Source organism: Salvelinus alpinus, chromosome 4, assembly GCF_045679555.1.
Source record: "Salvelinus alpinus chromosome 4, SLU_Salpinus.1, whole genome shotgun sequence".
NCBI classification, from domain to species: Eukaryota; Metazoa; Chordata; class Actinopteri; order Salmoniformes; family Salmonidae; genus Salvelinus; species Salvelinus alpinus.
The window spans coordinates 42,117,512-42,141,566 of record NC_092089.1 but is presented as its reverse complement, the minus strand read 5'-3'; the positions used below and the strand labels follow the sequence as shown (position 1 = coordinate 42,141,566).

The following is a 24,055-nucleotide window of genomic DNA, read 5'->3' as shown; positions in this document are numbered from 1 at the left end:
GTGTCCACTGAGCATGCCTGTTTTATTCATGTGTGTCTTTTCTAAACTAACCTAAAATGGCATGGGGTTATATTTCTTCTCTTCTTGGCCAAGCCAAAGAGAACTTTCCTCCTGCAGACTAGGTAGAGCCTATTTTCTTGAGAAAAACCCCAGAGCTTTCACTTTAGAGCCCAGCAGATTTAAGTGACGCTGCAGGCTTTGGAAGGTAGCCCCTTAGCTTCAACACATGTGGACTGCAGTGACTCAGTCAGGAAGCACTGTTGGCGTAGTAAAACAGGCCTTTAAAAACAAGCCGGTGCAGAGACGTGCGAGACGTGAGATAGCTGACTAAATAGTGAGAGACGCAGAACTGAGAACTGGGAGCGAGAAGGGAGTTGGTAAATCACAGGGAGGATCTGACTCGTTGGTTGACTGGGCCATCCAAGGCTAGGTACCATTCTAATGACAACAACAGCTTTAGCTAGGGTCTGCGACAAGGCTAGTAGTAGTAAGTGCATAAGGGTAGGATAACAATTGAAAAGCAGTGTGAGTTTGACTTTACTAAGTGTCCACCCTGAACATTGCTATGATAATGCAGTGAGCAGAGCAGATCAGTGGTAGCACAGCTACAGTACCTGTGTCTGGAGCCCCACGTGGCACAGCCCTCGTCACTATCACTAGAACAGTCCTTGGTGAGGGGATGGATCACGGGGTGAGATGAGCCAGAAGAGCCCAGGGAGAGGCTCCCGTCAGGGGAGGTAGGGTGGGTGGTGTCGGAGGCCGAGGGGGAGCTGACCAGGCCAGAGTCCTCCGCCATGCCCTCGGAGGCTGCATAGCCCTGGTCCTGGTAACTGCCACTGCTGCCCATGGATAAAGTCTCCTCTGTGTCTGGGGTCTGGGGTCCTGCCACGGAGAGCCGCCGAGAGTGCAGCCAAGCTGGGGTCCGGGCAGAGGGGTGGTAGACATGATCATCATCCTCATCATCAACAGCATAATCATCAGTATTATTATCAGTATTATCAACTGACAGAAGAAAGCTGTATAATGAAGCAAAATAAGCTGATCTAGTTACAATGTTATCTGTGGTCTATTGAGGAACAGTTCACAGCAACAAAAAAAAGAGAGGTTGTACAAGCATGTGCATGACAGAGAAAGGAGGGAAGCAGAGAGGGTAAGAGTGAGAAAAATGTTATTATACAATGTTATCTAGACATAAATTCTGAGATACACACTTGTGGCTCAATGAAACCCCTACGTTGATGTGGGCAGTCTTAAACATACCTTATGATCCTGTACTCAATATTTCCCATGAACAACATTGACATGTTGCATCATATACCGTAGTCCTATGGTCTCCCACTTGGCTTTGGAGCTAAACATTTAGATTGTATAACGTCTCACTTATCTCACTGGCCATCAAGCCAAAAGCAGGAGCATTAATATACAGTTGAAGTCGGAAGTTTACATACACCTTAGCCAAATACATTTAAACTCAGTTTTTCACAATTCCTGACATTTAATCCTAGTAAAAATTCCCTATCTTAGGTCAGTTAGGATAACCACTTTATTTTAAGAATGTGAAATGTCAGCATAATAGTATAGAATTATTTATTTCAGCTTTTATTTCTTTCATCACATCCCAGTGGATCAGAAGTTTACATACACTCAATTAGTATTTGGTAGCATTCCCCTTAAATTGTATAACTTGGGTCAAACGTTTCGGGTAAGTTGGGTCAATTTTGGCCCATTCCTCCTGACAGAGCTGGTGTAACTGAGTCAGGTTTGTATGCCTCCTTGCCCGCACATGCTTTTTCAGTTCTGCCCATAAATTGTCTATAGGGTTGAGGTCATGGCTTTGTGATGGCCACTCCAATACCTTGACTTTGCTGTCCTTAAGCCATTTTGCCACAACTTTGTAAGTATGCTTGGGGTCATTGTCCATTTGGAAGACCCATTTGCGACCCAGCTTTAACTTCCTGACTGATGTCTTGAGATGTTGCTTCAATATATCCACATAATTTTCCTGCCTCATGATGCCATCTATTTTGTGAAGTGCACCAGTCCCTCCTGCAGCAAAGTACCCCCACAACATGATGCTGCCACCCCCGTGCTTCATGGTTGGGATGGTGTTCTTCGGCTTGCAAGCATCCCCCTTTTTCCTCCAAACATAACGATGGTCATTATGGCCAAACAGTTCTATTTTTTTATTGATCAGACCAGAGGACATTTCTCCAAAAAGTACGATTTTTGTACCCATGTGCGTTGCAAACCGTAGTCTGGCTTTTTTATGGCGGTTTTGGAGCAGTGGCTTCTTCCTTGCTGAGCGGCCTTTCAAGTTTTGTCGATAAAGGACTCGTTTTACTGTGGATATAGATACTTTTGTACCCGTTTCCTTCAGCATCTTCATAAGGTCCTTTGCTGTTGTTCTGGGATTGATTTGCACTTTTCGCAACAAAGTATGTTCATCTTTAGGAGACAGAACGCGTCTCCTTCCTGAGCGGTATGATGGCTGCGTGGTCCCATGGTGTTAATACTTGCGTACTATTGTTTGTACAGATGAACGTGGTACATTCAGGCGTTTGGAAATTGCTCCCAAGGATGAACCAGACTTGTGGAGGTCTTCAATTGTTGGGAAAAGTACTTGTGTCTTGCACAAAGTAGATGTCCTAACCGACTTGCCAAAACTACAGTTTGTTAACAAGAAATTTGTGGTGGTTGAAAAATAAGTTTTAATGACTCCAACCTAAGTGTGTATGTAAACTTCCGACTTTAACTGTATGTTCCATTTATTAGGTTTACAGTATTCTCCAGCCAGCATGCAGAGCACATCACTGAGAAGTCGTTAGAGAGATGTTTTAAAGCCACCTAACCCATGAGTGTGTGAGAGCTGGGCCTGTCAACTTCAGGCAGAGCTGTAATGGTGAAGAGAGCCTGTTCCTGGAGATCCAGTGAATCACACAGAGTGGCCCTCCCAACCCTTTCCCAGCACTGGCTTAGCCATCCAAAACAAAATCTTACACAAACATGAACTCATCCTTGCTCCCATCACATAAACCCAAACCATGCACAAACCAAGTCAAGACTCTCTGGCTGTAACTCTCTCTCTATGCCAGTAACACTCTCTCACACACATCCAGTCATAGACATCTATCATCTCTCTATCTACAACATACTGAAACACACTAAGCCACATTACCAGCACACACAGACCAAAATCCCAATCACAAATAATTTCCTCATGGCCTCAATACACAAATGGTGTTAAGTCTTTAATGTCAAATGAAATGATAAAATATTAATGTTTTCATGCTTGTCCATTTCAAGGAAATCCTTGATCTCAATGATCTGTCTTGGACGCCATGCTAATTTTGCACTTGTAATTATAAACATGTTTTTAAATGCTTTTTTTGTACAATATAACACAATTAAAACCCACATGAATGCTGCTATTGACAAAGGCACTTAGAGGGCTGAATATCTGGATAAGCCAATACAGAAGAGTTATTTATTTCACTCACTCACACATCCAACGTAAAAGCTAAAGACATGTGAACAAGAGTGACTTCTATTTAGCGCTCCACTGATATGTTGTCACAGTGAAGCTGCTTCTCACAAACCCACTAATACTAACCAATGTCCCAGGAGTTAATCTCATAAAAAGGATGAACCCTCCACATAAAAAGTGTCATTGATTTATTGGTCACTCCTTAATGGAGTCAACCAATCAGCATGCAGAGAAACAACAGCCTGGTTTCTAGTTACTAACCATTACAAACACTAAGCAATAACAAAGAGAACCTTTACCACCACCATCAAATCATTGATTTGGAGATATCGTTTGACTTTCCTTACACCCTCAATTCAAAATGTCTCCATCAATCACTCCACACTCAATACATGTATGGCTATTTCATCTGCACTTAAACAGCCTACTGATCACACACATCCCTGTCCCCATCAGCCCTCACACATCACGTTCCTCTTAGTTCTCTACCGTACCAACCACTGTATAACTACCTGAAATACAAAATGGCTTATAGTTTATACTGTATATACAGACATTTATAAAAACAAGCCACAAAAACAAGGAAAAGAAAAGACATCAACAAGAGAGGGATTTGAAAGTGTAGAGATGGGAAAGAAAGGAAGTTCAAGGGGCAGTTCTAAGAACAGAAAAGGAGGATGGAAGGAGCAGAGGTCCAGCAGGAAGAGATGAAGGTGCAGAAGAGGCGAGGGAGGAGAGGAAGACAGTGAGAGGACGGCAGGCCAGAGAAGTCTGTCTGTCTGTTCACCGAGGCTTGGAGAACGGGAAACGGACAGGGGCACAGCAGTAGACTGTGGAGGGGAGAGGCAAAGAGAGAGAAAAGAAGACATGAGATAGAACTAGGACAGGGTAGATAAAGGTGTTCTGGAGCCCTGGAGAAAGAAGTTGCCGCTATCGCAGCCTGACAACAGAAACAGAAAATCACAGCCTTTTACAGACAGCAGGAGATAAAAAACATACGATAAAAGCCTCACAGGTTGATTAACGTTGCGTCTTAAATGGCACACTATTCCCTATATAGCGCATTACTTTTGAACAGAGCCCTATAGGCCCTGGTCAAAAGAAGAGCATTATATAGAGAATAGGGTACCATTTGGGATACAAGGAACTTCACTGTCACAGCTGACCTTCAGCATTGGGCTCAGGTGGCCTATCAGCCTGTCTGTTATAAAGGAGGCCTCGTAACTGTTTAACTGGCTGCAAAGGAGATGAACGACGTGGCAAGCCTGGATAGAATGTCCACATGAGCCGGACTACACATTAAGAGTGAAAACTGTGATACACACAGAGATTGATTTTAACATTTTCGTCATTTAGCAGAAGCTCTGATCCAGAGCAACTTACAATAGTTAGTGCATACATTTTCATACTTTTTTTTCTCTTTGTACTGGTCCCCTCTGGGACTCAAACCCACAACCATGGCATTGCAAGCACCATGGTCTACCAACTGAGCCACCCGGGACATTCAACATTCAACAACAACTATGAAGTTCAGGGAGGGAAGCAGCACTGAAAAAGGAGAGGAGTTAGAGGAAGACATGAAGGTTGGAAGGAGAGTAGCTGGCTACCAGAGGGAAAGGTAGCCCAATAGTAGAGGTGTCAGCTGGGATGAGAGACCTACACTGAGGGGCCTCCTCCCTGTGGCTCTCTGGTGAGGCATCGGGGGAGTCTGGGTCTGAGGGAGGGGGAGGGTACTGCGGGGGTGGGGGGATGACTAACTGGGGGGGCTCCCGTTCTAGGGTTCGCAGAGGTTTGAGTGGCACTGGACGCTCAGCACCTAAAGAAAAGGAGGGATGCAGTAAGCACTGGGTGTTAGAATGGGGGAAATCAATAAGCTTAAATTATATTGCCTTTGTTCATCATACTGTGCAGAAAGAAATTATTTTAATTTTTTTACATTAAACAATAAGCAAAATACACAAGACAATCAATGAATGGGTACATTAACAAATAACTGAAAGCTGCTTATAACTGCTTAATGTATGTGGAGAAAGTACAGTAAAGCTACTCGTTTGAATGGAAGCTTCTCAGTGGCAATTGTGTTGCTTGCTGATCAGTCTCTAATCAGAGCCCCTTAAACAGAGCAGAGCAGAGATAACATCAGACTCTACGCCCCAGACTCCAGCTATGGGAGATAGAAATGGAGCTTCACAAAACACTCCAGGCCAGGGCTGGACCCCCTCATTTGGGGGCCCCTGTTTTAGAAAAACAGATAAATTTTTTAGGAAAACAGCTAACTTCCTGCATTTCAACACATTTTGTGTCCAAAGAATTTGAAGTTTTGTAAAGCTAGTCTACACATTTTGTCATGAGGCTCTGAAAATATGCTTTTAAATTTTAAAGCTAATTTCCTGCAATTCTACACTTTTTGTCATGGGTCAGATAAAAAAAATAAATGCTGTTTGATAGCTAATCTCATGTTATTGTTCTCATTTTGCCAAGAGGCTGAGAGAAAATGTTGCAGTTTTAACCTTTTCACCTGTGAGTTCCAAATATCTTTAACGGTCGCTAAGCGTGAGTTGTTTTATGCACCTGATGTCAGAATGCACTGTTCCAAAATGTGATTGATGCGCAACAGGACAGTTAACCCACGCTGTCTGCTAATTATCTAAAGGCTGTTTCAACTTGTCAATTTCTAATTATTTTCTAACAAGTTTTATTTTCTAACAACGGTATGAATTGAGGTGGTGGTTGAAGCGGAAAAATAAACAGGGAGGCGTGCACACACTACCCATCGCCGGATTACATTAGATTTTTAGAAAGTGTTTTACTCAATTATTTTGATCAATTGTGAGCTCACCCTTGACGTGATGAATTGTAAAAAGTTATTTCTATTAGTTAGTTCACATTGTTGTTTCTGTTAGCTAACTATGACTGCTTGTGTTACGTCAATCTTTCATCAGTTAGCGCTAGAATTAATGTCGTCTACATTTTCCGGTTTGGATGATTGTGTTATGCTGCCGCTACTTCTGTGAATGTCTGAACATTGCATCCCAAAATAAACTGGTCACATTCAGGACATAACTTTGTAAGGACTGTGTTTGTGCAAAACATTTCTGTGAAGAAACAGTGTGGCCAGCTCAAACGCTGACATCCAGGGGGCTTCAGAACAGTAGGCCACTTGACAAAACAAGAAACTTCATATGTGGTGTTTTATGTAACAGTGTTTAATCAAAATTAGTCAACAGTTGACTATAGATTTTCAGAATATTGTCATCTTGGATTTCCATTTAAAAAGGGGGTCTGCTTTGACTCATATCAGTGATCACATACATAGTATGGGCACACAGCAGCAGTAAACTCAGAGAAATCTTTTTGATCATGATCTCACAGAAAGACTGATGGGACTGTGTGGACTGGAGCTGAACGGCCTGCCACGGGGGTGTAACTGTTTATTGGTCCTAAATAGGACCCTATTACCTGTATAGTGCACTACTTTTGACCTGGGCCCATAGGGCTCTTGTCATAAATAGTGCCCTATAAGGGAACAGGGTGCCAATTGGGATAAAACCAGTAAAAGGCTGATGTAATTGCAGCCAGTGCTGAGCGATGTGAGCAATATGTCAACGTATGCCTCACATCCCTTACTCAGCAGCTGATGGACCACATGGAGTAGAGCTGGCCGTGGGAGTGACTGACTAACTCTGCGCCTCAGGCCCTTTAGATTACTGACTGCGTTCCAAGTGTGACAGCTAGCGCCACAAAAATATGTACCTAGCTACGGTACTTAACCGCACACAGCAGATTAAAATGAGAGATTCCCTATTGTCAGCACAATGAAGATAATGTAAGACGTAGGTTAAGAAACACCCTGCAGAGGCTAACAGATGACCTACAGGCCCTTTAAAAACACTGAGGGGACATGCGCACGCGCACCCACACACACACACACACACGTGGGTGCGTGGATTGATTGAAACAGCCCCAATTGAGTGTGTTGAAATCTCCAGTTTATTTTCGGACAGAAAATGTATCTTAAGATGAGAATCAACGATCCAAAAACCACCTATTAGAGAGACCGCCTCTGTGCCTGAGCCAAACATTTACTATTGGGTTGAGGGACTGTTTTTTCCACTATGATGGTGTGAGAGAGAAGAGGCAGTGCTGGGAGAGAGAGAAAGAGAACAGACGAGAAGAGGAAAAGAGCACAGAGTAGCAGTGTGCCATGTGAGAGAGGAGAGAGATATCTGGGTTGCACTACTCCTGCTAACAGAGCCAATAGAGGTTCTCTCTCTTCACACAGCTGGAGGCAGGAAACAACTGCGCTCACATACATTATAGAACATAACCATCGATTATCTTTAGATTATCACAGTGGTTAAATAAGGGGAAAGTCTAGTTGTTTTGGGGAAGTCTAGTTGTTCTGCCTTGTGAGCAACAGATAGGTCTGTGGTTCTGACAGGGTCTTCCCAGCAGAAGTCTATTAGATACAGTGCCTTGCAAAATAATTCATCCCCCTTAGCGTTTTCCCTACTTTGTTGCATTACAATCTGTAATTTAAATTAATTTTTATTTGGATTTCATGTAATGGACATACACAAAATAGTCCAAATTGGTGAAGTGAAATGGAAAAAAATGACTTGTTTCAAAATATTATTTCAAAAGAAATGTAAAAGAAAAAGTGGTGCGTGCATATGTATTCACCCGCTTTGCTATGAAGCCTCTAAATAAGATCTGGTGCAACCAATTACCTTCAGAAGTCACATGACTAGTTAAATAAAGTCCACCTGTGTGCAATCTAAGTGTCACATGATCTGTCACAGGATCTCAGTACACCTGTTCTGAAAGGCCCCAGAGTCTGCAACACCACTAAGCAAGGGGCACCACCAAGCAAGCGGCACCATGAAGACCAAGGAGCTCTCCAAACAGGTCAGGGACAAAGTTGTGGAGAAGTACAGATCAGGGTTGGGTTATAAAAAAATATCAGAACGTTTGAACATCCCACGGAGCACCATTAAATCCATTAATTAAAAAATGGAAAGAATATGGCACCACAACAGACCTGCCAAGAGAGGGCCACCCACCAAAACTCACAGACCAGGCAAGGACGGCATTAATCAGAGAGGCAACAAAGAGACCAAAGATAACCCTGAAGGATCTGCAAAGCTCCACAGCGGAGATTGGAGTATCTGTCCATAGGACCAGTTTAAGCCGTACACTCCACATAGCTGGGCTTTACGGAAGAGTGGCCAGAAAAAAACCATTGCTTAAAGAAAAAAATAAGCAAACACATTTGGTGTTCACCTTCCAGCAGGACAATGACCCTAAGTATTCTGTTATAGCAGCACTCAAGTGGTTTAAGGGGAAACATTTAAATGTCTTGGAATGGCCTAGTCAAAGCCCAGACCTCAATCCAATTGAGAATATGTGGTATGACTTAAAGATTGCTGTACATCAGTGGAACCCATCCACCTTGAAGGAGCTGGAGCAGTTTTGCCTTGAATAATGGACAAAAATCCCAGTGGCTAGATGTGCCAAGCTTATGGAGACACACCCCAAGAGACTTGCAGCTGTAATTGCTGCAAAAGGTGGCTCTATAAAGTGGGGGGGAATAGTTATGCATGCTCAAGTTCAGTTTCTTATTTCTTGTTTGTTTCACAATAGAACATATTTTGCATCCTCAAAGTGGTAGGCATGTTGTGTAAATCAAATGATACAACCCCCCCCCCCCCCCCCCCCCAAAAAAAAATCAATTTGAATTCCAGGATGTAAGGCAACAAAATAGGAAAAATGCCAAGGGGGTGAATACTTTCACAAGCCACTGTAGGTCTGTGGGTCTGACAGGGTCTTCCTAGCAGAAGTCTATTTGTTCTGCACAGTGTCTTGGGAATAGCAGAGGGGAGGGAGGCACACCCAGGTCTATAAATCAACTCCTCAGAGCAGTCTGCTTTAAGTGCGTCCACTGCACTAAACACTTCCTCCCTCAACCTCTCTCATCCTCACCAAGCTAAATAAATATTGTCCGCTTCAACCCGTTTCAAGAAAAGACACAATCGATATAACTCTAGTCTTGTGCATTTTGTTCCCTTGTTAGATTAGGTAGTACAGGGATTCTTTTAGGATGGAGAAATGTCAAATTCTACACTACAGTGCATCAATAGGAATAGTGAGGCTAATAGCAATGCTATTTCACCTGGTTTACCGAGGACAGATTGTACAAAACGTAAGGCAATCAAATCTGCAGTGCTGCAATCCCGGCCAACTCCTGTCCTATGACGTGGGGGTTATTTAGTTTATGCTGCCTTGGGTCTCTACTGGCTAAATGTCTGTACAGGTATCATGTCTACCACCAGCAACTCAGTTCAGGTTGAGGGGAACCTGTTATAGTGAAAAGCGGTAGTAGTGCAACAATTCTTGCGGGTGTTCTCCAATTGGGTTAAACCATTTGGAGGAGATCATTAAGGAGCCTACCTAGGCAAGGGTTGCTACACCGTTATATGACTGCTATGACTAAGCACGTTCTGTCCCTTCATCTACCGCTGAACACTGTGACTGGAACAGCCTGCGGGTTGACGGGGAAGAGAACTCAATCGGCCTCTTTACATTGACTATATGTGTACTGATGATACTGACCCATGGCGCTGTGTCTGTTGTTCTCCGTCTCGTCTAGTTTCAGGCCAAGAGCAGACTCTCCTCTGGTCTCCTCCGGTGTGGTGCTGCGGGACAAATAGGGGGTGGGCTTGGCCTTGTCAGCGTTGCTGCTGGGGGCGGAGTCAACCTTTTCAACCTTGCTGGTAGGGGCGGAGTAAGAGGCGACATTGACCATAGTCTTGCTCCTGGGGCCGGTGTCAACCTTACTGGGGGCGGAGTCTCGGGAGGAGTCAGCCATGGCAGCCCTGCTGCTGGGGGTGGAATCAGGGCCGGGCTTGGACACATCAGCCCTGCTGGAGGCGGAGTCAGAGTCGGCCATTGAGGTGTCAGCGACAGAGGTGCCGGCGGCAACCCCACTACTGCTACTGCTGCTGCTGTAGACAGACCCATTGCTCAGCTCAGAGCCAGAGTCCTCCTCTGCAGGCAGGCTGGGGGTAGGAGAGCTGGGGGCTGGGGAGGGAGAGGGGGCCATCTGGACAGAGGTGCGAGGTGCTGGGGTGCTAGGAGCTGGGGTGACAGAGGTAGCAGGGGTAGCAGGGGGTGCCGGGGCCTTCCTCTTCCTCAGTGTACTCTCTGAGTCAGGAGCCACCTGAGAGAGAGGGAGAGAGAGGGAGTAATGAGTCTCGGGCTTAACAACTCCCCCTAGCCGTGACAATATACCCTATAAACCATTTATTCTTGGACATCATCACTGCTCATTATCATTATTAAAAAAAGGTGCACTACGCAGAAATCCCATCTCCATTTCCTGGTTGCTAAAATTTCAAATCTGTTACAAAACAAGCAATCATTGTGTAGAAAATCATTGTACCATCTAAGCCGTTGTGAAATATATTTTCCATGACCAAAAATACTGTATTTACAGCAGTTGAAGCAGGTGTACAAAACCAAAAGTAAAAGATGCAAAAAATAACTTAAGAATGGGAATCATAGAAATAGAGCACATAGAACAGATCAACTGCTTGTTAGACTTGCTTTCATTGAGAATGACATAACTAACATTTCTATGTGAATTTGGTCGGATCGACAAAAAGTTACATATTGCAGCTTTAAGTTATTAATACCTTTTTAAGATGAAATGTATTGTATGGATTATGGAACTTTGCCTGTCAGTCAGACTATCAGTCAAAATACCTAAGTGTTCCATGTTTATTTGTTTGCTGTTACTGAAAGGGGTATTATTGCTTCCTTATACAACAAAACAATGTGTGACCCATTTAATCTCAACATGTCCTCTGATCCTGGAGGCGTGGAGATAAAAACACTTTAAATGTGTTTGGTGGCCACTTCAAATCTTTTCATGGGAATCAAATCAAGCTTTATTTATATAGCACATTTCAGACATTAATGCAACGCAGGGCGCTTCACAGGAAAAAGCACAAATAAAACAAAACATAACAATAAAAACTGAAACACTAAAAAAGCAGCCTAAGGAAAACGTGTGTTTCAAGGTGTGTTTTAAGATCTCTTAAATATGTCCCCAGTTTCAGCCCATCTCATGTTCTCTATCAGGCTATTTCAAAGGCTGGGGGCATAGTAACTAAAGGCTGCCTCTCCATGCCTCTTGGTCCTAGGGTTTGGGATAGTTAAAAGGCCAGTGCCAGAGGACCTGAGGGACCTACTGGGTACATTACTTAAAAGCATGTCTGACATGTATTGGGGTGCACGATCGTGGATTGATGTAAAAACCAATAGAAGTGCACTGGCAGCCAGTGCATTGACTTTAAAACCGGTGTAATGTGGGCTCTCCGTCTGGTCTTGGGCAGTACACATGTTGCAGGATTCTGTTTGTTTTGCAGTTGACCAGTGACCTTCTTGGGTAGACCAGACAGGAGACCATTACAGTAGTCAAGCCTGCTTGTAATAAAAGCATGGATGAGTCTCTCTGTATCATCCTGAGATAGAAACGGACGCACCATGGCAATGTTCCTCAGGTGGTAAAAAGCTATTTTGGTCACATTCTTAATGTGTAAATCGAAATTTAGATCAGAATCGAACATGACCCATAGGTTTTTTACCTGGTGTTTTCTTCGATGCCCGTGAATCCCATTTGACCGTAATGTTGTATGTGACCTAAAGCTTTACATTGATCAAAAAAAGTGTAACCCGGAAGCCAGCCGCACCAATGTGTTGGAGGAAACACTGTACACCTGGCGACCGTGTCAGCGTGCACCCCGTCCAGCCCGCCACAGGAGTCGCTAGTGCGCGATGGGACAAGGACATCCCTGTCGACCAAACCCTCCCCTAACCCGGACGATGCTGGACCAATTGTGAGTCGCCCCATGGGTCTCCTGGTCGCAGCCGGCTGCGACAGAGCCTGGACTCGAAACCAGAATCTCCAGTGACAAAGCTAGCACTGCCTTAGACCACTGCGCCACTCGGGAGACCCACTGAGTACCAATCTACATATTTTCAAGCATAGTGGTGACTGTTGCTGATAATGGGCCTCTGTACGCCTACGTAGATATTCCATGATTAAATTTTTTTTTTTTTTTAAAGCCATCGCCAGCTACAATATTAATTTACAGCATTAACAATGTTTTCACTGTATTTCTGATCAATTTGATATTTTAAATGGACAGAAAATTTGATTTTCTTTCCAAAACAAGAAATGGTATAAGTGACCCCAAACTTTTGAATGGCAGTGTATATATATTATTATAATTTTTTTTGCTAGGTAGCGTTAGCTTGCGCTAGTCGGCTGTACCTGTGCCAAAACTCCGGTATTTTTCATCCTATAGCTTATTCTCCATCTTCTTTTTAAATAGTGAAACATGTTTTCAGCTATTTTATTTCCATGACTGATCAAAACTTGTTCTCATGCTCTCTCGTCTCTCTGCAGCAGACATATAGTGAGCAATATGTTTGGAACATCAAATTGCAATACTATAGAATGGTGATGTTGTGGAAAGTTCTGCCACCACAGTGAGAATTGCAATACATATTGTATCGGCACCTACGTATCATGAGGTCCCTGGCAATTCCCAGCCCTAATTAAAATGGGTCAACGCTTCCTTCTATCTTCAACAAATTTTCCCCCTGCTACAAACTGTCTGTACTACTACTGTCGTCTCTCCGCATGTCAACTGGTGAGCTGTCTATGAACTCAAATGACCCAGGCCTCCACTACAGAGACCATAGATATGGAAAGACAGCACACGTTCTATCCTTGCAAATGGCATCCTGTGTGACAGCATGGGCAGCCCCATTGAGGGCTATCTCCATTTTAAAGTAGTCATCCAGAGCCCTCTATCTTCATGGCAGAGACAGACAGCCATTACTCTGGTGTTACTATTCACTCTACCACTGACAGACTAGCTCCCCATGCTCCCTCATCTTACATGCTCCATTAGATCCACAAAGTTGACCTGACACAACTCACTGTCTCAAAACTATGCAGTAAATGTATGGTCCAATGAGAAATATTCATCACTCTCTAAAGTGGGCGTGCAAACGGTTTATATTGCTGTCGTTATGCTTCCAACATATATATCAGATTTAGACGGGAGCTAAACCATTGCCATGCAGGGTTATTAAATATACTAAGCAAGGGAAGCTTTGGTCTCCGTTTGCCCAATCTTATGTACATGTTCCCCAGACTTAAGTTGGCTCCTCTAAATCCCAAAGTGCACCACTGTCACTTTAAACCGTAATCCATAGCTGAGCAACACAATCAATTCCCCTGGTATGTTTACACTCCAATACAACAGTAGTATGGAGCATTCATAGAGAATGGTTAGTCAGAGGACGCTGTCGCTTCGTTCTGCGGCACTGGGCTGCACAGTATTGTCTTTCACTCTGAAAAGCAGCCAATCAGTCACACACGTGCACCTACACATGGTCATGCACACACACACACACACACATCTTCATATCCCAGTCAGTCCTCCATTACAGCTTCAACTTTGCCCCACATGCTATGGTATGCCAGAGACCGACAAGTATGAACGGTGGTTTGATGGTGGAGGTGCATACACAGTTCAGGGAGTTTACACAACTCTACCTCTAAAGAAGTGCAAGGTAGCGGGCAGTAAGTAACACAGCGTTATAACCACAATGACTCAATCCCAGAGAAACACCACAAGTATTTTCTTAGAATATAGAAATAAAACAAGAACATTCTGACTTACACCACATTCAAGGAATAAAAAATAAAAAGTTTGACAAATCATTTGTTATGGCTTGTTGCTACTTTCATCGCAATTTCAAGGTGGAGGTGATTTTTCAAGGAGGTGATTTTCCATGAGCCATGCCAAAACTGCTGTGCACTCTCTCACCCAGTCAGACTCGCCTACCTACCACTTGCACAACCCTGCAGCGCTCTACTAACTCTATATCACAGACTGCATCAAATCACATTTACTATATACTGATGTGCTGCCACTCAATGCGATCATTCAGTCAAATATTTCTATAGCTTTTCTACCCCCTAATCCTGCAGGAATGCTAGCTCACTCCTTAATGGTTGACTTGGTCTATGTCCCAAATGGGACCCATAGTGCACTACGTTAGACTAGAGCTCTATGGCGCTGGTCAAAAGTAGTGCACTGTTAAGTGAATAGGGTGCGTATTGGGGATGCAGGCTCAGTCCCCTGGCTGCCAAAGCTCCAGCTTTTTAATTACTCAACACAGCACACCGCTCCAGAGCTGGCACAGTGAATTTACAGGCTCTTTATGGTCAGACCACACACACACACACACACACACACACACACACACACACACACACAGACAGATTTCAAAGTAAAAGTATATCAGTGCTCAAGGCATAAGTCCACTTCAAATAGAGAACCAATGTACCACTGTAGATGAAGTGTGGACTACTCTTGTGCCAACTGTAGTGAAAATAGGTCCATTATATAATCTTTATCAGTGCAGGATATTACTTTGTCTGCTAAGGTTAAGATTACATTCCAACATAAAACCACAACAAGGCCTAGGTTTTTTGTCATTCTTTGAGGTACAAAACAATTCTTTCAAAAACTTAACTGTGAGACTGTGATTTGGAAATAATAATGATTTAAAATGTGAACATAAACACAAAACACAGCTCCAAACAAGCCCCATTATCTCCAACAGGAGGAGAGAAGCCCATTAGAGCCAACATAACATGGTGAAAAAACAACATTCCCCACAACATTTCTGTGAGAAGACGCCACCACTACTTCATTAGATTTACACACACACACACACACACACACACAGAGAGAGATGGTAGACTACACAGTTCCAGTGGGCTGCTTGTTTTGGCATTAGGGGCCTCTTCCTTTGTTCCTGAGAACACAACATTTTCTTCCTTAGGAAAGAGGAAAGGAGCATAATAGAGAGACTCCCAAATGGTACCCTATATCAGTGTTTCCCAACCCTGGTCCTTGAGTATCCCCAACAGTACACCTTTTCATTGTAACCCTGGACAAACACAACTCATTGAGGTCTTGATGATTATTTGACAAGTTGAATCCGGTGTGCTTGTCCAGGGATACAATAAAAAGGTGTACTGTTGGAGGTACTCGAGGACCAGGGTTGGGAAACACTACCCTATATAGTGCCCTACTTTTGACTAGGGCTCTTGTCAAAAGTAGTGTACTATATAGGGAATGGGGTGCTATTTGGGATACACACTAAATCTGCACTCAAAACTATTAGAGCCGCCCATGCTTCCGTTTCCCACTTATTTTAATCACACTGTTCCACAGCCTGTCACACTGAAAAATCCACAGTGTTGCCTAATCACTCATACATAAACTAGCAAGTTTGCATGAAGTGAAACAAGACAACCTAAAATAACCTGCATGGCCTTAAGTGATAGAATTTCATTTACAGAGGGTGTTGATGAAAGGAAATGGAGGTCTTGTCAGCAGATGGACTGAAAAACCAAGGCAGGCCACTTGAATAGTCAAATTCAGAGAGGCGTTGAGTAAGTTAAGGCTTCCACACCAACCATTCTCACTCTAACTCAGTGTTCTGCAGCCACATGGTTTACTTGCGTAGCAATCATGTAGGCCTAACTGAGGGATTGCAAACATATGACTCAGATCACAAGCTTCCTCTTAAAAAGACATCATGTGTGACCTTACAGAATGTGGAACATTTAAAAAAAACACTACTGATCTAAACTGAGGTTTCCCACGAATTCAAGTTTTTTTTAATAGAAAGGGTCCACGACTATTATTGAGAATGGTATCATCAGCCCAATGTAGAAATATCCAAACCACGCAAGATTGTAAACAGATTGTAAACAGACAACTTGTATCTTGCTGAAACAGATTAAAACAATAGGCTACATTAAAGTGGATTAATAGCGCTGCAGTACAAAAAGCCAATGACGGATTGTTATGAAAGACTAAACCCCTCTTGGTTCAGATTATGACATCTCCCTAAGGAATGGTTTACGCAGGTAATGCTAGCCATCTCAATCAATCACACTTAGCCTGTGCTGCCAGCTATCCCCCTGATGGGGTGGAGTCTGAGGCTACGTCCCAAATGGTACCCTATTCCTTACATAGTGCACTACTTTTGACCAGGACCAATAGGGATGCTGCCTCAGACTGTACTGCTTGGCAGGTCCACCCTGAAACCAGAGCCAGGAGTCGTTACATCAACATCACTAGGAGCCATGCTGCAGAGAAAAACAGAGGATATTCAGTAGGCTCCATGACTTGTGTCCCGTTGATTTAAATACTTGAGAATAGATCAGGTCAACTACTGAGATTCAGAGAAGAATAACACTCCTTAGAGTAGGATTGGAAAATTCTGGTAACTTTCCCAAGATTCCCAGGTTTTCCAGAAATCCTGGTTGAAAAAAGGGTCAAGGAATCTAGAATTCTCCAACTAGGATTTCTGGAAAACCTGGCAATTTTGGGAAAGTTACTGGAATTGTGCAACCCTACCCTGGAGTGAGCAGATTGAACCCCCCAAAAATGGAACCATAGAAGACATATTACTCAATGTCTATTACAAAATGTATTGAACGTGTACCGACTATAATGATCATGTACAACACTGTGTTCCTACAGTAGGCTCCAAGTCTCTTAGACCAATCACTATTCTAACCTAACTAACCCCCTTCCCTTCAGTGGTCTTCTGAGTTAATGCTATTTCATCCAAGAGATATTTGTAAAAAAAATGTACAGCAAACTTTTGTTTGTTGAACCCTCAACCTCACCTGTCCTCTGACTATGTACAGTAACATTGGCATAAAGAGCCTGTCAAGCTGATTTCATGCCCATCTGCCTCTGGAAACACGACACCCCACTTATACATATTTGATGTTGTGCCACCAAAATACACCTCATTCACTGCTGCAATCTCAGAACCAAATCTGGTGTTTATGTTAACAGTGTGTCTGTCACTAGAGACTCCTGTTGCATAAGTCTGATGTTACCTTTCCAGCATGCCAAACAGGCTTACACAAGTGTGCTTGCCTGTGTCAAACCTATTACCGAACACTGAAGTGGAAAACACACCGCTCGCGTTGCGTGCGTGAGCACTGCAATCATTGCAGCCACACTGTTCGCGAGCGTCTGTGTAGCCAGGCGCTAAAATAAAACTTGGTTCTATTTGTGACGCGTGACATGCTGCAAGTCCCACCTCTCCCATCTCCTCATTGGTTTTTAGGAGCATATACCCACGTGTCATCTCCTCATTGATTTATAGGAGCATATACCCACGTGGGTGATTGAAAGATGAACTGAGGTCCACACTCCAGTCCAGTCGGTAGTGGTAATGCAACTTAAAGTTGGTTACCAACCGCCATATAAAGTCCAAAGAAGAAGAAGCCTGAAGGAGGAGAGATACCTAGAAACTAACACTGTTTACCCTTTTATCTGTGGATTAATAAAGGAGTAAAGGACCTTGTGCATTTCAGGTAAAATAAAACAATGTTTATATTCCAGGACAAATTAGCTAGCAACAGCAAGCTAGCTAGCTAAATTGGTATCAATGTTTAATGCTTTTCGACCTGTCCCCAAATTAATATAGTTGGTTCAGAGTTCGTTTGATATTTCAACCTGCGTGTCCTGATCACGTCTAGTGTGGGTGGACAAAATCAACATGAGTGCAATGTCACACGCGTGCGTGCCGTCTCGTCAGCATGTTAGCCTACTCCTGTCCAAATCATAATGTCAGCTATTTGCCTAATAAAAGCTTAAAACAGTCCTTCAGCACAAGATGTTGGATGCATACCAAATGGCACCACATTCCCTTTGAAGTGCACTATAAAAGGGAATAGGGTGCAATTTGGGATGCACCCATTTTTTTGTCTTGACCCCAGATAAACCCAGTTGGCTATTTGATTGAGTAAGGTCTTGGGCTTGACTATTGATTGTAAATTGATACTGTACTGAGATCAATAGAGGGTCATAACTAGTGATGGGGAAAATAAATCGATACAGTTATCTATCAGGATGTTATTTTTGACGATATATAGTTTTGACAATATCGCAATATTATTTTTGTGCTAGTTGTCTGTACCTGCACCAAATCTCCAGTATTTTTCCTCCATAGCTTGTTCTCCATCTTCTTTTTAAATTGGAAGCCAATTTGTTTTCAGCACCTTTATTTCCATGACTGATCAAAACTTGTTTTCTCATGGCTCTCTCTTGTCCCTCTGCAGCAGACATATGGTGAGCAATATATTTGGAACATCGAATCGCAATAAAATCACAGTATTGAATTGCAATACATATAAAATTGTTAGAATCGCAATACATATCGTATCGGCACTTAAGCATCGTGATAATATCGTATCGTGAGGCCCCTGGTAATTCCCAGCTTAACATTCTTAGAAAAAAGGGTTCCAAAAGGATTATTTTTGGTTTCTGGGAGAACCCTTTTGGTTCCATAAGAATTTGACCTGAGAGAACCCTTTTTGGAACAAAAAGGATGTAGAATCCTTTTTGTTCCAAAAAGGGTTCTTCGAAAGGGTCTCCTATGGGTATAGCCAAAGAACCCTTTTAGGTTCTATATAGTACATTTTGCTATACAGAGTGTAGTCATACCCCAGGGGAACAGATTGTCATCACTACAACAATAGCCATCCTACCAGTAGCTCAGGCTCATGGAAAGGAGACCTAAGAGCAGCCATCCCATCCCTCAGGCACTCCGTCCTCATCTGATCTCTCTGTCCTTGTCTAACCCTCACAAAAGGTTACATCAGGCCCATGCGCCATGTGTCTCAACATGCAGCCAGCCATCTTCCAAACACAATACTTTGTCTCATCCGTGCTAGCGAGTCACAGGACAGCAAGTGTTGCTTATCTCTGGGTGAACGGACTGATAAAGACGTCATCAGTGTGGTGTTTCTGAACAGTGTCTAATACCCTTTCAGACATATGGAATGTGGCGCCTTAAAAGCGACTAGGCTACAGCATGTTTGTTTGTCTGTAAGGGTACACCACGGCTTTTTAAATGCCGACACGAAACCCTCTCTTGAGATAGCTTCGATGCACCACTGAACAGGCATTTTACTTGTCAATCAAATAATCTCGAGCTGCCTGTGTGCAACCTGGCTGCCTGCTGCCTGCACGCAGACCCCTCTACCCTAAAAAAGTATGTTAAAGTTCATTAAATACCATGATTTACCAAGACGTTTAGTAAAAAGAAAACACATCTAGCACCCTACCATAAAAAAACTGCATAAAAACAACACAACAGCACATCAATCAGCTACTTTTATTGAAAACTTCTGATCCGGCACTTTATTTAATTGTCTGAAAGGCTATCACATTTTTGCTATAAAGGGTATAACAAGACAGGCGAGAAAAAAACTGGGAGCCACGACAACATAAATCCAAATTAAATCCTGATTGGAAGAACAGCGTGAGTAGTACACGGAATACTGTGTGGACACCTTGTGCTTCTCTACCGGAGTATCTGTCCAAATGGCACCCTATTCCCTACATAGTGCACTAGTTTTAACCAGAGCACTATAGACCCTGGTCAAAAGTAGTACACTATATAGGGAATAGGGTGGCATTTAGGATGTAATCCATTTCACAGCTTAACCAGTGTGTTCCTGTTAGTAACGGTCACTATGACCACAACACACAGTTCCAGACAAACCCCATTCTCTCCAACAGGAGGAGAGAAAACCTTTAGAGCCAACATAACATGGTGAAAAAAAAAACATTTCCCACAACAACACCACGAGAAGAGAAAGAACACTACTACTATTGATATTATATCCACAAACAACACAAGGAGATTAGAGGAAATGTTTATCCAATGTTGCAATAGTAGATCTAAACACAGGTCACCATGACCTGAAGTGTGTGTGTGTGTGTGTGTGTGTGTGTGTGTGTGTGTGTGTGTGTGTGTGTGTGTGTGTGTGTGTGTGTCCCCTCACCTGGTAGGCCTCCAGTGTGTAGCAGCCCTGGCAGGGTGTGGGGGCCGGGGTCGGAGGGGCCCGCCTCTTCTTAATCTCTATCCTGGGGGACATCCTGGAGATGTTCATGGCGGACTGGGACTGGCCCAGGGTGCTGGGCCGCGCGTCCACACACGGCACGATGGACACTGTTGACAGGCCCTGGATGAGGAGGGAGAGAGAAAGGTTAATGCAAAACATAAAAATAATGACACACAGACAGATAATGTGACACATTCACACAAACAGATGTGTGAGTACACACACACACACACACACACACACAATTATAAACACACAGAACAGAACTACATATGAACTGAGTGGCATTTAAAGGTCAGGTAATTCTAAATGGTCTCAGAAACCCAAAATCACAGGTTGATATGGTGGACACTGGAAATGTCAAGGGCCAGTCCTGAAGGGTGAGCATGGGTCATGCCCTTTATTCACTAACGCTGTCCCAAGTGGCACCCTATTCCCTATGTTGTGCACTACTTTTGACAAGGACACATAACACTATATAGAGAATAGGGTGCCATTTGAGACTCCGACTAACAAGGGCTCACGACTGAATCTACAATATCAGCATATCTTCATCATAGTCTGTTATTGCAGTCGTAAATTAAGCCAATGCAAAGCTCAGTGTTGGGTCTGTCTCCTCTAGTCTGCAAGAGGAGGCACTCAGATCCCTGTTGAATCAGGATGCTTTGTGACAGTTGTGATAGCTGCAGTCAGCTTTATTACCATTCTGTAGCTACGCCGCCTCGCTAATACACCGTCTGTCTGTCTGGGAGGGATGCTGCTGAGCAATGGGGGACGATCAAAGAATGATCAAAGGCTTTACTAAGCATCTGAAGCTTAGCCTGGTCCCAGATCTGTTTGCACTGCCTTTCCAACTCCTATGGTCAATGTCGTGCCAAGTAATCATAAAAAGGAGTTGGCAAGACAGCACAAACAGATCTGGGTCCAGGCTGTCTGAAACGTCCTAAGCTTCTGTCTCTGTACTGTAGCACAACTAGGAACAAAGATATGCATCTTTAAACGATGGTGGGGGGGTTTAAAGAAAAGAAAGAAAAACATATTAAGTCAAAATGACACAGCATTTCAGACAACTCCTGGGCAGAGGATCAAAGTAGTCATGGAAAAAAAGTTAAAATGACTAAAACATTAAATTCTAGTCATTAGAGGTAATCAGTGAACCAAGCACTTCTCACAGTGGGGAGAATTAATGGAAAATGTGCAGGAGGGAGAGAAAAGCACTCAAAGGTATTCAGACCTGGGCATAAATAGTATTTGTTTTCCTTCAAAAATATTTGTATCATTTGATTGAGCCTGCCTGGTGTGCCAGGTGGGCATGGTCTGAACTTTTGGGACTATTTCATTGGTTCCATTACACCAGGCAGGCACAATCAAACTAGTCTAGTCTACTAAGGACAGTCAGTGTGGCTTTGAGGGAGCTGTGAGTTGCCAATTGCTTGCATATTGTATAAGCTTGGAAAAGCAGACCGAGCTACTATACAGTAATGTAGAGCTAAGAGATAAAGACGTATGTAACAAAAACATAGCTGGAGTCTTGGAATCCTGCAGTAGATTTACTGCTGCCCCGCTCTAAGAACAGAGCCTGGATCAACTAAGTCGACACCATTCATCTTTATGACCTTCACATCCTGTTTAACTTTGATCTTCTCTTATCTTACTCAAGAACACGTGCCTCTCCCACCTACTAGATCTTCCTGACTCAAATAACATAACATCCAAAAGAGACTTACAGTCATGCTTGCATACATTTTACATATGGCTGGTCCCAGGAATCAAACCCACTCTCCTGGCATAGCAAGCGCAATGCTCTACCAACTGAGCTACAGAGAACCACATATTTATACATGGGCATAATTGCATCCCAAGGGTAGATGACATGGAATACTTTACACAGTGCACAGTCGGCTTTACTCTATTCCCTTCTATTGGCTGCTGCTTATATATAAGCTACTGTACATATAAACTCAGCAAAAAAAGAAACGTCCCTTTTTCACCGTCGCTGGACCAGACAGGACTGACAAAAAGTGCTCTTCACTGACGAGTCGCGGTTTTGTCTCACCAGGTGTGATGGTCAGATTTGCATTTATCGTTGAAGGAATGAGCGTTACACCGAGGCCTGTACTCTGGAGCGGGATCGATTTAGAGCTGGAGGGTCCGTCATGGTCTGGGGCGGTGTGTCACAGCATCATCGGACTGAGCTTGTTGTCATTGCAGGCCTCAACGCTGTGCGTTACAGGGAGACATCCTCCTCCCTCATGTGGTACCCTTCCTGCAGGCTCAGCCTGACATGACCCTCCAGCATGACAATGCCACCAGCCATACTGCTCGTTCTGTGCGTGATTTCCTGCAAGACAGGAATGTCAGTGTTCTACTATGGCCAGCGAAGAGCCCGGATCTCAATCCCATTGAGCACGTCTGGGACCCGTTGGATCGGAGGGTGAGGGCTAGGGCCATTCACCCCAGAAATGTCCTGGAACTTGCAGGTGCCTTGGTGGAAGAGTGGGGTAACATCTCACAGCAAGAACTGGCAAATCTGGTGCAGTCCATGAGGAGGAGATGCACTGCAGTACTTAATGCAGCTGGTGGCCACACCAGATACTGACTGTTACTTTTGATTTTGACCCCCCCCTTTTGTTCAGGGACACATTATTCAATTTCTGTTAGTCACATGTCTGTGGAACTTGTTCAGTTTATGTCTCAGTTGTTGAATCTTATGTTCATATAAATATTTACACATGTTAATTAAGTTTACTGAAAATAAACGCAGTTGACAGTGAGAGGACGTTTCTTTTTTACATGTACAGTACAGAATATATATGCAAATATTCCAGTAAATCCAAAGCCTCAATCTTCTGCTGGTTGATCCCATGCCACAAGAGAGAAAGGGCAGAGATGAAACCTGAAATGCATTTTTAGAAATCTGACAGCCTTCAGCAGGGACTGGGGAGTGATTCTTGGCCAGCGGCCAACCCTCTCCTCCCCTGATGAACTTTTCACACTGCGCTAATGTGTTCATGGCGACCTTCTCAAATGAAAGTGAGTGTGGCTAAATTGTTAATATTCCAGCTCACTGAGAGTCCCTCAGTACATCCACGGTATGTTCAATTATGAAAGACCAATAAAGAATATGAGCTGGCGCACACCCAGAAAAAATATTTTGTGTGGAGGTGCTGACTAACGGCGAATAAACTATAAAAATAAAGAGAGTCGCACACTCCATATATAAACTCCCAGTAATTTATTGGGTAAATCACCAATGTTTCAGGGTAAATACTTGAACCAGGTTATGTTGACAAACAGTGCAAGTAGTGCAACCAATGACAATAGTGAGAGGTGTGTCATAATGAATAAGTTAATTAGAATGAATTGAATGAAACTGTTAAAAAAAACAATTGTTTATGGCATATTAAATATATTAGGCTATTGTTATCATATGCCAACATAATTGAATATTGCACATAATGTTAGCATCAACATACATTATTGTTTAATTCAATTTCACATATTTAATTGTTTCCTATTTCATTTGTATTTGTTAC

At 43.3% G+C, this 24,055-nt stretch overlaps 1 protein-coding gene across 6 annotated transcripts in view; it reads right to left on the bottom strand.

Moving 5' to 3' along the window:
• LOC139573567 (protein cordon-bleu-like) overlaps positions 1-24,055 on the bottom strand; it is a 56,696-nt gene that overhangs the window by 5,836 nt on the left and 26,805 nt on the right. For 5 of the 6 annotated variants that reach the window (XM_071397172.1, XM_071397175.1, XM_071397173.1 and 2 more), the window contains 4 exons: positions 20,460-20,639; positions 10,097-10,703; positions 5,145-5,300; positions 615-915 (listed from right to left, as the gene is read on the bottom strand). In XM_071397172.1, coding sequence (XP_071253273.1) covers positions 615-915; positions 5,145-5,300; positions 10,097-10,703; positions 20,460-20,639 — 1,244 coding nt within the window. The remainder of the gene's footprint in view (positions 1-614; positions 916-5,144; positions 5,301-10,096; positions 10,704-20,459; positions 20,640-24,055) is intronic. The other variant, XM_071397177.1, reaches the window with a different exon arrangement.